This window comes from Jaculus jaculus, chromosome 1 (assembly GCF_020740685.1).
Source record: "Jaculus jaculus isolate mJacJac1 chromosome 1, mJacJac1.mat.Y.cur, whole genome shotgun sequence".
NCBI lineage: Eukaryota > Metazoa > Chordata > Mammalia > Rodentia > Dipodidae > Jaculus > Jaculus jaculus.
In genome coordinates, this window is record NC_059102.1 from 260,803,420 (window position 1) to 260,819,026 (window position 15,607).

At 42.3% G+C, this 15,607-nt stretch overlaps 1 protein-coding gene across 3 annotated transcripts in view; it reads left to right on the forward strand.

Annotated features, from left to right (window-relative positions):
- Positions 1-15,607, forward strand: part of Rbbp5 (RB binding protein 5, histone lysine methyltransferase complex subunit) — a 41,768-nt gene that overhangs the window by 12,107 nt on the left and 14,054 nt on the right. For 2 of the 3 annotated variants that reach the window (XM_004663552.2, XM_004663553.2), the window contains exons 2-6: positions 2,300-2,325; positions 3,323-3,495; positions 9,868-10,008; positions 10,995-11,157; positions 13,082-13,191. In XM_004663552.2, coding sequence (XP_004663609.1) covers positions 2,300-2,325; positions 3,323-3,495; positions 9,868-10,008; positions 10,995-11,157; positions 13,082-13,191 — 613 coding nt within the window. The remainder of the gene's footprint in view (positions 1-2,299; positions 2,326-3,322; positions 3,496-9,867; positions 10,009-10,994; positions 11,158-13,081; positions 13,192-15,607) is intronic. The other variant, XM_045132832.1, reaches the window with a different exon arrangement.

A 15,607-nucleotide genomic window follows, 5' to 3' on the forward strand; every position in this document is an offset into this window, starting at 1 on the left:
CCCAGCCATATATAGGCCTTTGACTAGGTCTTTAATATCAGGCATGAGTTCCCGTCCATGGAGACAGGCCTCAGATCTAGTCAGCAGCTGGTTACCCAGAGCAGACATGCTGCTATTGCAAGGGTGAGCACATCTTGCCTTGCTCGTGTAGCTTGCAGGGTCCACTGCTGGTTAAGACTGTTGACTTTTCTCCCCAGCAGGCTGCGTATCATTTTCCAACACTGTGACAGTCCTCAATAGGAAGGAGCCTTCCTTGATTTCTCAGTGTCCTGCAACAGAGTCATGTGGTGTCTTCAGTAATAGGGTCTTACCCAGTTAGAGAGATGGCTCAGTGGTTAAAGGTACTTGCTTGTAAAGCCCCATGTCCTGGGTTCAATTTCCCAGTACCCACCTACAGCCAGGTACACAAAGTATCACCTGCATCTGGAGTTCATTTGCAGCAGCAGCAGGAGGCCCGGGATTGCCATTTTGTCTCTCTCTCAAATAAGGGCTGGAGAGATGGCTCAGGGATTAAGAACCCTACCTATGCATGCATAAGAGCCTGAGGAAAGCCGAGAAGCCACTTGAATTTGATCTCCAGAGCTCAAGCTGGGTGTAGCCACTACACGTCTATAACCCCAGTGCTGTAGGAAAGCAGAAACCCGAGAATTGGCAGAGCATGTGAAAACCAACTCTGGGGCTGGAGAGATGGCTCAGTGGTTAAGGCACTTGCCTGTAAAGCCTAACGACTGAGTTTGACTCCCCAGTAACCCAGATGCACAAAGTGGTGAATGCTCTGGGTAGTTGGAAGCCCTGGTATGCCCATTCTCTCCCTTTCTGTCTATCTGCTGAGCATGGTGGTACTACATAGTGAATTCCAGGTCAGCCTGGGCTAGAGTGAGACCTAACCTCAAAAAACAAGCAGAAAAAGAAAAAACAAACAAACAAACAAACAAAAAACCCGAAAAAATAACAACTCTGGTTCAAATGAGAGAATGGCTGGGATACCTGACGATCCAATCCATTCTGGCCACATCAAGTGAGCACACCCGACCAGGGCACTGCATCAGCACATGCGCATGTATACAACACACAGGAAAAAAACGATGTAATTCCTAGGTAATTGTATTTATGTCATTTTGTGGTTGTCGTTTTTTAGATAGTATCTCACTCCAGCTCAAGCTGACCTGCAACTCACTTTGTAGACCCAGCATGGCCTGAAACTCATTGTGATCTTCCTACCTCTGCCTCACAAGTGCTGGACTAAAGTCGTGTGCCACCATGCCTAGCTTGTATATTTTATTTTTAAACAGTTATTGTTTTAAACATACTGTATATTGACCAGATTCTCATCAGGTTATACTCTTATGGTCCCTCTTTCCACCCCTATTCCACTGGTGTTCACTGTAGGGTCATGAATGTGCTAATTATTTTTTCTTGTTTTTGAGAGGGAGAGGGAGGGAGACGTAGATATTGTAAGTGCCCATGTGGCACTCTAGGTACTCCTGGGCAGTGGTTACACCTAACTGTGATGTTGGGGGAGAAGGTCAGGTATATTGTTCCAGGGTTCTTGGCCAGTTATTTGAGCTGTGGTGTGCCCCCCCCCGCCACCCCCCCCCCAGCCTGCTTAGCCATTCTCATGTCTGTACTTCCCTACAGGACTGGGGTTACAGATGTCTTTGGCCACACCTTGCTTTTATGTGGGTCCTGGAGATTAGAACTCCAGCCCACATGCTTGCACAGGGGTGCTCTGAACCACGGAACCATCTGTCCAGCCCTATCTTATTTTATTTTTTAAGTATTATTACTTTATTTAGTTATTTATTTATTTTGGCTTTTCGAGGTAGGGTCTCCCTCGAGCCCAGGCTGGAGTCTCAGGGTGGCCTCGGACTCATGTCAGTCCTCCTACCTCTGCCTCCCAAGTGCTGGGATTAAAGGTGTGACCACCATGCCCGGCTTTCTATTTTATTTTTGAAAACAAAATGTTCGATTAGAAGAATGGCATTATCATACATTTTTACAAGTCTTTTTAATGTTTGCCTAAATAGAAGTTGGTTGAATTCTCACTTCTACTACATTGGTTGAGATACTACAGATCTTAACCTCTCAGGAAAGGTCTTGCATACTTAATGAAATGAGAGTAGAAAAGGCAATACCATCTATCTACGATGATGAAATATGTTTAACCTGATGGGGTCCCTGCAAGGGCCTCTGTCCCCCCTTTACTTGGTTGACCACTGCTGTGTACTATTTTTTCTTGGTGTTTGACTCCTTGTTGGTAGCTCATGTTGTATCAACTCTCTTTTTTGCCTCATTGCAGAGTCCTTTGGGCAGAACTATCCAGAGGTGAGTTTAGTTTTGTGGTGTATGGAAAACAGTGGCTACCATGTGATTATGTTTGATAACAAACATGTGTAACAGATCTTTTGCTATGATAAAAATTAGATCTTTGAGCTGGGGAGTAATAAAAGATGTTGTCTAGAAATCTTACCATCATGTAAATCTTATATTTCATTTCTCTTATATTTTATTTATTTATGAGAGGTGGGAGAGGGAGAGAGAGAGAATGGGTGTGCCAGGGCCTCTAGCTACTGCAGTCAATCTCTAGATGCATTTTCCACCATGTGCATCTGGCTTATGTGGGTTCTGGGGAGTCAAACCTCTGGGTCCTTAGGCTTCCCAGGCAAGCACTTTAAAAAACCAAGCCATCTCTCCAGCCCATTTTTCTTTAAATAAGAAGGTGAAATGCCATCACCATACAGGAACTGCTCTTTTTCCTGTGTGCTTCTCAGATTTCAGATGATTGTATGTACATAGCTGTTATCAGCATGTGTGGGTGTGCTTTTGCATAGGCTTCCGCAGAATCATTGTGGGCATTTTTTATGGCTTGAAACTGATGTAAAAGTTAATTAATTTCCTTTTTTTTTCATTTTTAAAAAATATTTATTTATTTGAGAGAGAGAGAATATGGGCACTCCAGGTCCTCTAGCCAATGTAAACGAATTTAGGCTATTTTATGGCTTTTTTCCCCCCTGGAATCAAAGAACCGTAATTATTAGGGCAATAGACTCTTCAAGTGATGTTTGTTATGTTTTGCCCATTGCTCTTCAAATATTTGTGCAATTCTAGTGGGAATGTAAGGGATTGCTCACCTGTTTCCAAAAATTCTTGGTTTGCTTTTATAAATTTTTCATATTAACTAATTTAAAAAGTATAAGAACACTTAGAGATTATTTCAGTATTCATTATTAAATTTAAAGAGATGTCATAAATAACAGAGAACCCTCGAGTAATGCGGATATGTGATCATTACTGTGTGCACTGTGTCTGCTCTGACCTGTAGGAAGCAGATGGGACTTTGGATTGCATCAGTATGGCCCTGACTTGCACCTTCAACAGGTGGGGCACACTGCTTGCAGTTGGCTGTAATGATGGCCGAATTGTCATCTGGGATTTCTTGACAAGAGGCATTGCTAAAATAATTAGTGCACACATCCATCCAGTCTGTTCTTTATGGTAAGAGATTTTTATTATATGTTATTGTACTTTGTGAGGTGGGTATTGGGGCTTAAGCCAGGGCCTTACCCATGCTGGACAAGGCCCTTATTACTGAGTTATAGACATATAGACACTTTGTGTGTGTGTGTGTGTGTGTGTGTGTGTGTGTGTGTGCACGTGTGTGCGTGTGTAGTATGTGTGGTAGGGCATATGTATAGTGTTTTGTGTGAAGTGTATGCACATGTATATGCAGATGTGTGTGCCCTGTGCATGGGCATGTGGAGGCCAGAGGAGAATGTCACATGCCCTTCTGTGTCACTCGTTCTCATATGTCCTTGAAACCCAAAGCTATAGTTTTCACGAGCCCCAACAATTCTCCAGTCACTGCTTCCCACAGATTGGGGTTACAGGACTGTGTGCCCCTGCCCAGCTGTGCTAAGTGGAACTGGGAACTGAGACCTGTCAGGCCTCATGCTCGCATAGCAAGCACTCTTAACTGCTGAGCCGTCCCCGTGAATTTGTTAGGTGAATATGTTAAATATGAATTGAGATAAAGAAGTGACTTGGTATTTCCTTTTCTTAGTGAAAGATTTTAGTATTTAGAATTTTATATATTCAGTCGTCAAGTAATATAGTTTCTTATAGCTTGTACAGACCCTCAACTCACTCTGCCCTTGAAGCATCTTTGTAAAGAGAGATTCACTGTTAACAAGGCTTTAGATCAAATTCTGTGAGCATGTCAGTACTGAAACGAGCTATCCACAGACTGTAGTTCTTGTATAATTATGGTAGGTAGGAGGGGACCTTGGAAGTCATCTAGTCCAGCCTTGTCTAAGATTTTGAATTCTAGCAGTTTGAGTACAAGCATTTTTTTTTTTAATTTTAAGAATATTTTAAGCTTGGTTTGGTGGCATATGCCTTTAATCTCTGGAGGCAGAGGTAGGAGGATCCTCATGAGTTTGAGGTGACCCTGAGAATACAGAGTGAATTCCAGGTCAGCCTGGGCTAGAGTGAGACCCTACCTCAAAAAACCAAAAAAAAAAATATATATATATATAGATAGATAGGTAGGTAGGTAGGTAGGTAGATAGATAGATAGGTAGATAGATAGATTGATTGATTTATTCGAGAGAGAGAGAGAGAGAGCACCTCTAGCCATTGCAAATGAGCTTTGTGCATCTGGCTTACGTGGGTACTGGGGAATAGAACCTGGGTCTTTTGGCTTTGTTGGCAAGTGTCTTAACCACTAAGCCATTTCTGCAGCCTGATCACAAGCATTTCTATTCCACCATTGGAATATAGTCACTAAGACTTTCTATCAAATATGTTGGGCTGAAAAGCTGTTATGTAACTCTTACTGATTTTATTTCGGTTGAACATTTATATCTTTTAATGAACTTGGGGTGACAAATGCTCCTAATTTGACTAGATTAATTACAGGGCATTTATTTCCTGTTGTCTGAATGGAAGAGCAGCAGGGGTATCATAAAGCACTGGGTTGGGAGGAGGCCTGAATGCCAGTCTAGGGTTTTTGCCACTAATGAACTGACAGCTCAGGTCAATTTTTTAAAAAATGCTGTGGGGGTGTGTTCTGGGTACACATGTGTGCGTGTGTGTGGAGGCCAAAGGATAGCCTCATTATCCATGTCCTTTGAGACAGGGTGTCTCATTGGCCTGGAGCTCACAGATTAGAATAGACTGGCTGGCAGTGAGCCAGCCCTAGGCAACCCTTTTACTATGCCTCCCTGGCACCAGCTTTACAGGCTCCCTCCACCATGCCTAGCATTTTGTATGGATGTGGGGGCTCAAATTTGGATCCTCATGCTTGCCAGCTCTTGCCCCACCAAATTTTCTGACGTGCAGAAGGGGAGCAGTGGCGACTTAACGTTTCACTTTTATTGTTATATTCTTGCAACAAAGATTTAAATAGATGTATATATTTTTCACAGCATTATTAATATGATTCATCTAAAGTTTGCTCACCTTAAGTTCAGCTTTCTGATTTCATATATTCAGAGTTGTGCAACCATCATCTCAATGTAATTTTAGAATTCCTGCATATTAGCATATGTGTATATTTTATTGTAATATGTATTCATCATTTTAGAAAATAACAGAAAATACAACCAACTAGAACTGCTCTTCCCTGTAGTTCTACCACCCATATATTACTACTATAAATATTTTGTATGTTTTTCAAGGTAGGTTCTCAACTCTGGCCCAGGCTGACCTGGAACTTGCTCTGTAGTTCCAGGATGGCCTTCAACTCACAGTGATCTTCCTACCTCTGCCTCCTGAGTGCTGGGATTAAAGGCGTATGTCACCATGCCTGGCACTTTTATCATTTTTTAAAAGCATGATTTGTATTTATATTTTATTTTGTATTTCTGTCCCCCTCATCCAACATTGTTTAAATTGGGTGAGAGCCATAGGTAGGACTAAATGACCTTGGAGCTTGGGGCATGGTGGTTTGATCCTGTTATCCTATCACTTGGGAGGACTGACATGTGTTTAAGGCCAGCTGGGCTACAGAGCAAAGCTCTTGTCTCAAAAAAAAAAAAAAAAAAAAAATTAAAACCTAATCTTGGCCTAGGGCTGTTACTTAGTAATAGAGCCCTTGCCTAGCAAAGACACAGTCCCTGGGTTCAACCCCCAGCTTTACAAAAATTTTTTTTTTAATTAAACAAAAAACAATAGGTAGACTGATCTTTTGAACCTTTTAGAGTCATCTGTCTTTTAGAAAGAAAAAAAAAATCTTTGTGAGAAACAGTGACAGTCCCTAGTTCTTGAAGTTATAGATTGATTGATTTACTTATTTGTTTGTTTTTTTTTTTTTTTTTTGGTTTTTCAAGGTAGGGTCCCACTCTAGCCCAGGCTGACCTGGAATTCACTCTGTAGTCTCAGGATGGCCTCGAACTCATGGTGATCCTCCTACCTCTGCCTCCCGAGTGCTGGGATTAAAGGCATGCACTACCACGCCCGGCTCTTATTTGTTTTAACTATTTTATTTTTATTGATTTATTTGAGAGCAACAGACAGAGAAAGAAAGAGGGGGAGAGAGAGAGAGAGAATGGGCACGCCAGGGCTTCCAGCCTCTGCAAACGAACTCCAGACGCGTGCGCCCCCTTGTGCATCCGGCTAACGTGGGTCCTGGGGAGCCAAGCCTCGAACCGGGGTCCTTAGGCTTCACAGGCAAGCGCTTAACCACTAAGCCATCTCTCCAGCCCATTGATTTACTTATTTACTTAGGTGTAGCTTGAACTCAGAGCCTCACACATGCTCTGCATTAAGCTCCCGCCCCTGATTTTTTCTCTCTGTGTGCTTTGTGTTTGCTGTATGGTGCGGCGCCTCCTGTGCTCACCTGTGGTGGGGGCACTCACTTATGGTGGCTGGAGCAGAAAATTGGGTACTTTGTCCCATCTCCTAGTACCAGTCTTGGTTTGAGCTGGAGTCTCTTTGTTGATTTCAGAGCTTGCGGGGCTCCGATGATTGTTGGGTCTGTGCTCCCTTGCAGGACTGGGGTAACAGGCATTCAGGCCGGGTGCAGCTCCTTACATAGGCTCTAGACATTCTAACTGGGGCAGTCTCTTGCCTCCTCAGGCCTTCATGCCTGCTCAGGAAGTGCACTTGACTGCTGAGTCACCTCCTGTGTCTGTTGTCTTTCTCCAGGTTCTACTTTTCCTCAGATCCCTCCTGACGCTCCGTAGCTAACTACCAAAGACCTCATCTTGGTATCTAAAGATATCATCATGGATATGGTAGTTGTTCGCACCAGAGCTCAGGAGCAAGGACAAGGTTCTGCCTCATCTCTGCAGCGCCTGGTAGTTGATAGAGAGCAGCCCCATCACATCGTCTTTTAAAGTAGTGCAAGGATCCACGTGGCAGGTCTTCATATGGCAGTTGATGGAGTTTTGTAGCATCGCTTTCCTAGGAGTTTCTCTCTGTCCTTGTTCTTTCTGTGAATCTATTTACTTTCTGTTGGAATCCAGTCCCACATGCCTGTAGGAAGAATTCTTTTCATAAAATCTAGGTAGCATGTCTGGGGCTTGGTTCAAGAGTGTGTTGCAAATTCCTGCCAGGCCAGAGTGGGACTAGGCTTCCCCACTGCCACTGCTTTGGTCAGTTTAACCCCTGTGCAGCTGAGGGGCTGGGGGAGCGGCTCTGTTCCTGTGACCAAGGGTGGCAGGAATCTTTTGCATACGTGCCTTTTGTTTGTTTGTTTGTTTTTGAAATAAGGTCTCATGTAGCCCAGGCTACTCTTGAACTTAGTGTATAGCTGAGGATGATATTGAACTTCTCATCCTCCTGTCTCTACTGCCTTAAGTGTTGGGATTTCTAAGGTGTTTGCCACCATGCCTAGTTTTGGGGGGATCAAACCTAGGGCTTCATACATTCTAGGTAAGCACTACAACTGAGCAACATCCCAAGCCTCCTAGAATGATTTCTTTGAGCTCCTGTTGTTTAAACTTCTGTCACCAGGACTGGAGAGATGACTTAGCCCTTACGGCTTTTACCTACAAAGCCAAAGGACCTTGGTTTGATTCCCCAGGACCCATGTAAGCCATATGTACAAGGTGGCACATGTGTCTGGAATTTGCCTGCAGTGGCTGGAGACCCTGGCATGCCCATTCTCTCTCTCTTTCTTAAATAAATAAATATTTTTTTTAAAAAAAGAATTAAACTTCTGCCACCTACTATCATCAGTAGGTTTTATATCTTTTGCGGAGTTTCGAGAATTTCAGTCATTGTTTCTTCACTTTTAAACCAGTCTATTTGCTACAGGACTTTGATGACATGGGTAGTAGATGAATGTTAGGCCATTTGTTAGAGTCTCACAGGTCCCTGAAGCTCTGTTTTCTTTTTAAAATCAATTTCATATCTATTATCCAGATTTTTAACTTTTATTCTATCTTGGAGTTTATGGCTTCTTTCCTCATTTTCTTTTTCTCTGTTACTTGGGTCCATATACTGATTTTTTTTTTTTTTACTTTCAGTTATTGTATTTTCAGTTCTGGAGTTCCCGTTTGTTTCTTCTTAATTTCTTTTCTTTTGCAGCGGTTACTGGTGGAGTCGGGAGTGAATACTCGAGCATCTCTACTGATAACATCGTACTGTCCCCGCTTCCTCTCGGGCTTCCTGGGACACTTGGGTAGTGCTCTCATTACTGAAAGTCCTGCTCTCCACTCAGCCTTCTCTGACAACACCCCGGTGACAGGGCAAGGATGCCCTTTGGAACTAAGTCAGGGTGGAAGTCTGCTGTGTTTTCCCACAGGGTTTGGCTGGAGCAGAGTGGTTATTTTCTAGATGTTTTCTCTGGTTGGGCTGTCCTTTCCTGGTCCTTCACCTAGAGAAAGCAGAGCTTCCTTGGGCTGTTTTGTGTGCGCCTGTCGGCATTATCTGGTTGTTGGCTTCTTCACCCAGCCCAGGGTATGTGAGACAGGAAGGAAATCCAGGGAACTGAAGTCTTCAGGCATCCATTGTGTCTTGTCTCTAGCCAGTCTGTTTACTTCTCATTCTTTTTGTGTTTGTCATATAGAGTACTTAGGATGTTTGGCTGCATTTAGCAGAAAGTTTTCTTCATTGTATTTCTTTGTTTCTTTACTTACGACTGGGTATTACTGTGTATCCCAGTAATCTCCCACGATCTTCCTGCCTCTCCCTCCTGAGTGTAGGAATTCCAGGTGTGTGCCAGCCTTGCCTTTCTTCTTTTGTTCATGCTATAAAGGCACTGCTTCTGGGATAACTTTACACACCCTCCTTTGTTTTAATGTTACATCACTCTTTTAAAAAAATTTTTTTTGTTTATTATTTTTATTTATTTGAGAGTGACAGAGAAAGAGGCAGGTAGAGAGAGAGGGCACGCCAGGGCCTCCAGCCACTGCAGATGAACTCCAGATGTGTGTGCCCCCTTATGCATCTGGCTAACGTGGGTCCTGGGGAATGGAGCCTCAAACTGGGGTCCTTAGGCTTCACAGGCAAGCGCTTAACCACTAAGCCATCTCTCCAGCCCTACATCACTCTTTAAATGTCACCTGATTTGACCCTTTTTGAAGATACTTGAAACTGTTATCTCCTGTGTCACTACAGGGCTACTTTGAAATATTAACATTAGATATAAAAAATGTTATGAGAGCTAGGCATGGAGGGAGAAATGTATCATCCTGCCATTGGAGAGATGGGAGCAGAAGATTGGGAGCTCATAGTCAGCCTGGCTGTGTAATGAGCCTTTTTTTCAAAAAACAAACAAAAGGTCTTGATAACATTTTATTGATTACTTATTAATGGATTAAAAAGCCTGTTGACCTGTACAACTGGGTGAAGATCTTATCGATAATAGACACGCACACACAGGGAATATATGCTAAATTAGCTCTGTTTTTCCCCCTGCAGCTGGAGTCGAGATGGTCATAAGCTCGTGAGTGCTTCCACTGACAACATAGTGTCGCAGTGGGATGTTCTTTCAGGGGACTGCGACCAGAGGTTCCGATTCCCTTCGCCCATCTTAAAAGTCCAGTATCATCCTCGAGATCAGTATGTGTCAAACATTCCTTTCCCGGGGCGGGTCTCATTCTACATGGATTAACTCTGGGCTCATGACCTCTTCAGTTTAAGATTTTAGGAGGTGAATATGTCTTTTCAAGCCTACATTAAATAATTTTTCTATTGGCTGGCTCATACTAAAAACATTGCCAAGGGATTGACTGACTTTTTTACTATGTAATACAATAACATTTTAAGAGTTTGGAAATGAGCAAAGGTGAGAGTAAGCATAACTAGGCTCTGACCTTTGTGCTTTAGATTTCTTTAGTATGAGGAGGCAGTAGTAGTAAGACTATGTTTATGAAAAAGTTATCTACCTTCCTGTTACCCAGACACAGAGTGTTTTCATTTCTCTGGGATCTCTTGTAGTCAACATTTTTGTAAGTATAAATTTAGTTCATTAAATAGTGCCTCATATAGTGCCCAGGTCATATTTGGTTACATAAACATACATCTTTTACATAGTTAGAGTCAGTATTGTATTCTTACTTTATTTCATATTTTACTAGTTCAGTATTACCAATTTTTAAATTTTGTTTTAAAGAGCGAGAAAGAGAGGCACAGAGAGGAAGTTGGAGCACCAGGGCCTCAGCTACTGAAATTGAACTCCAGATGCTTGCGCCACCTAGTGGGCATGTGTGACCTTGCACTTGCCTCACTTCTTTGTGTCTGGCTAAGATGATATCTGGAGAGTAAAACATGGGTCTTTAGGCTTTGCAGGCAAGTGCCTTAACCACTAAGCCATCTCTCCACCCCTGTTATCAATTTTTAATGATCATATTTTAATTGTCAAGATAGGGTCTCATAATTTTCTCACTTTTTTCTGTTATTAGATATATAGATTTTTATATTTTTTCACCATATCAGAGTTTCTTGGGCTGGGAGAGTTGATGAGGGGAATGGACAAGAGAAAGGACAGGGAACCAGTCTGGTGATACCAAAGCAATAGCCAATGTGCTGTTCATATTTTTAAACAGGAACAAGGTTCTCGTGTGTCCCATGAAATCTGCTCCTGTCATGTTGACCCTTTCAGATTCCAAACATGTTGTTCTGCCGGTAGACGATGACTCCGATTTGAATGTGGTGGCATCTTTTGATAGGCGTGGAGAATATATCTATACAGGAAATGCAAAGGGCAAGGTAAGCTGTGAGGCCTGGAGGTTGGTAAAGAAGGGCCTAGCATCTGTATGCTGGCTCTTTTCACGTTTACTTGTTCTGCTTCTAAATGTGCTTCCTGTCTGTACCAAATGTAGCTCATTTTCCTTTTACTCATTTCTGTTCTTTGAATTTACAGTAAACAAGGTTATTTGATTTAGATGTAGGTAGAAGCTGGGCATGGATTAGCTCTTGCCTGTAATCACATGTAGTCCACAACACTTAGGAGACAGAGACGGGAAGGGAAGACGGCTCTAAGTTTGAAGCCAGTCTGGACTGCATAGTGAGTTCGAGGCCAGCCATGGCTATGTAGCAAAACCCAATCTCAGGGTTTGAGAGATGGCTTAGCAGTTAAGGCACTTGCCTAAAAAGCCTGAGGACCCAGGTTCAATTCCCCCGTACCCACATAATCCAACGCACATGGTGGCCCATATGTCTAGAGTTCATTTGCAGTGGCTGCAGACCCTGGTATGCCCATTTCTTCTCTTTCTCTCTCTCTCTCTCTCAAATAAGTAAATTAAAAAAAACTATGTCCGGGCTAGAGAGATGGCTTAGTGGTTAAGACACTTGCCTGCAAAGCCTAAGAACCCATGTTCAACTCTCCAGGTCCCACGTAAGCCAGATGCACAAGGTGATGCAAGTGCGCAAGGTCACACATGTGCACAAGGTGGCCCATGCATCTGGAGTTCAGTTGCAGTGGCTGGGGCCCCTCTTTTGCTCTTTCTCTCATAAAATAAAAAAATAAAAATAAAAACCTTATCTCAAGAGAAAGACTGAAAAGAAAAACCCAAAAGAAAACAAACAAACAAAAAAAAAAAAACAGTGCCTTTGTCAGTTGGTTGTAATAGTCATTGCAAAACTAAAGTCATGTTAGCAGTTAGAACATGGCTGATGAAAATGTCTCAATATCTATTTGTATAAAACATGGTATAATGCAGGCCATTAATCTTACCATCTTTTTGTTTTGTTTTTGTTTTTCTTCAAGGTAGGGTTTCACTCTAGCCCAGGCTGACCTGGAATTCATTATGTAGTCTCAGGGTGGCCTTGAACTCACTACATTCCTCCTGCCTCTGCTTCCCAAGTGCTAGGATTAAAGTCACACGTCACCACTATCCTCTCCAGAATACTTTTCTTGCACAACTACTAATACTAATCCTCCAGAATACTAATCTTGCACAACCAAAACAGTGTATCCTAATTGACAAAGTTCTGTTCCTCAGTCCTGGCAACCACTGTTTTATTTTAGCTGTGTGGCTTGAGTACTCGTGTAAACTGAATCACATTGTATTTTCTCATTTGCAGCTGGCTTTTTCAGTTAGCATAATGTTTTTAAGGCTAATCTGTGTTGTAGCATGTGTTAGAATTTCACTGCTTTTGATGCTTAATGGTATTGTATGTATGTACCACATTTTATTTATTCTTCCATCTATAGATGGTTGGGTTGCTTCCATTTCTTCACTGTTGTGACTGATATTAAACATCATGTTTTTAAAAATAGATTATTGGACTAGGGAGATGGCTCAGCACTTAAAGGCACTTGCTTACAAAGCCTATTGGCTTGGGTTTGATTCCCCAGTACCCATGTAAAGCCACACATACAAAACGACACGTTTGGAGTTCATTTAAGTATTTTTATTTATTTGTTTGTGAGAGACAGTAAGAAAGTGAATATGGGTACACCAGAGCCTCTTGCTGCAAACAAACTCCAGATACATGCACCACTTTGTGCATCTGGCTTTTGTGTGGGTACTGGGGAAATCGAACACAGGCCATGAGGCCTTGGAAGCAAGCACCTGCTCCAGGCTGAGATGCTTGCATTCTTACCTGCACAGTTTTACCAACAAACTAGATCTAATTACCATTAGTTATCAGAATATTTACTTTGCTATTTTTGTTCTGTAAACTTTAGATCTTGGTCCTAAAAACAGATTCTCAGGATCTTGTTGCTTCCTTCAGAGTAACGACTGGAACAAGCAATACCACAGCCATTAAGTCAATTGAGTTTGCCCGGAAGGGGAGGTGAGTGAGACCTTGTCTTGTGTGAGTGTACGGAAAGGGAGGCAAGCAAGACCTTGTGTGTGTGTGTATATTTTTTGTTTGGTTAGTTCAATTTTTTGTTGTTGTTGTGATATCTCACTGTGTGGTCCGGGTTGGCCTTGAATTTTGATCCTCCTAGCGGATGGGATTACAAACATGTACCACCACACCCAGGGAGATCTTGTTTTTATAGGGACAGGTTTAAAAGATATGTTAAGACTTTACAAAATGTTATTGAAATTGTTAGACGCTCTTCAATATCTGGTTCTTGGGTTCATGAAATGTCCCTTACTAAAGCAGTACTTGGTTACATCTTTGGTTTTTTTTGATAGAGTCTCACTCTAGGCCCCAGAATTCACTGTGTAGTCTCAGGGTGACCTCGAACTCATGGCGACCCTCCTACCTCTGCCTCCCCAGTGCTGGGATTAAAGGCATGTGCCACCATGCTCGGCACATCTTTGTTATTGAAAGGTTATCAGGCAGTTCCTTTACAGCAAAGATATTAGTATTCAATGCTTGGAAACAAAATATCTGACACATCACAAGCACTAGGTAAATTTAAAATATTTATTTAGCAGTGCTAGGAATCAAACTCATGGCCTCATTCATGCTAGATTAGTGCTCTACTAATGAGCTATACACCTAGCTACTAAATATCTTTTTAAAATATTGAGAACTTTAATATATAACCATATTGCAAATTGGGCCTACTTCCATTGGGATATATCCTCTGCCCCCTATGCTCATTCCATTGAGGGCCCTCCTCAGTGGGCTTAGTGGTAATCACTGTAGGGTCATGAATGTATCGGTTGATTCCTGTGGGGATGACAATGTCTGAATATACCTCTCTGCCTTGCAACTCTTACATTCTTTCTGAGCCCTCTTCCCAATGTTTCTTGAGCCTTAGAGGGCATTTGGTAAGTGTCCTTTAGTGTTGGACTCTCAGCAACCTCTTATTTTCTTCTTTGATGAGCTTTTGAGTCTCCTCAGTGTTTACTGCCACTATCCCCCTGAAGGAGATTCTCAGGCTGGCCACAGAGCAGCACTCATATTTATTCCACTGCTTCCTCTGTGATGTCTCTTGGATCCTTGCAGCTGCAATAGACATGACCCATCCTGAGCTAGGCACTCAGCTTTCTTTTCTTGTTATTTTGATGGGTCTAGTGTCTCACCAGTATTTGCCACCTGCCGTCTGTAATAAGTAGGTTCTATAACCAAGAGTGAGACCAGCATGGATCAAAGGGGATAAATGTAAGGCATGGATGGGGCTGGAGAGATGGTTTAGCGGTTAAAGCATTTGCCTGCAAAGCCAAAGGTCCTTGGTTTGAGTCACCAGGACCCACATAAGCCAGATGCACAAAGTGGTGCATGCTTTTGGAGTTTGTTTGCAGTGGCTGGAGGCCCTGATGTGCCCATTCTCTCTTTCTAAAATAAATTATAAAAAAATTAAAAAATAAGTCATCAAGAAGACTTTTTTTTTAAAATTTTTCAAGGTAGGGTCTCATTCTAGCTCAGGCTGACCTGGAATTCACTCTGGAATCTCAGGGTGCCCTTGAACTCGCAGCGATCCTCCTACCTCTGCCTCCTGAGAGCTGGGATTAAAGACGTGCACCACCACGCCCGGCAAGAAGACTTTTTGACAGGCATAGCTTCTCATTTGGGCCAAAGAACTAATATTTTTATAATCAGAACTCATAAAATTTGCATTGTGATTTCTACTATTGGTTATCCCATTGCATGTCGATATATCCACAGAAACAAAAAAAAGTAGGTTATCAGTCAGGTAACATCAATTGTGGTTAAGAACATTCATATGTACTTAGAGGACATATATGTTCAAAATGTTTGTGTGTGGGTACATGTTTGAGTTGTTTGCCACTGAACTTGGCCTCATACATACTAGGTGAAGCATTCTACCACTGAGCACAGCCCAGCCCCTAAAATGCTGTTACATTAAGAGATCAGCCAATAGGGTCTATAAGAAAGACTTGCATTTTCTTTTTTTTTTTTTTTTAATAAAAGATTTGTATTTATTTATTTGAGAGAGAAAGACAGAGAAAGAGGCAAATAGAGAGCGAAAGAGAGAATGGGCGTACCAGGGCCTCCAGCCACTACAAAGGAACTCCAGACACGTGCACCCCTTTGTGCATCTGGCTAATGAGGGTCCTGGGGAATCGAGCCTCGAACCGGGGTCCTTAGGCTTCACAGGCAAGCGCTCAACAGCTATGCCATCTCTCCAGCCCAAGACTTGCATTTTCATTACAATGTAGCTCAGGGGCAGCCTACTTGTCTAGCATGTGTAAGTTTCTGCGTTCATTCCTCACCACCATTGAAAGAAAAAAATAAAACATGACATATTTAGTTTATTGACTCATTAAGAACATACAGTATATAAAAT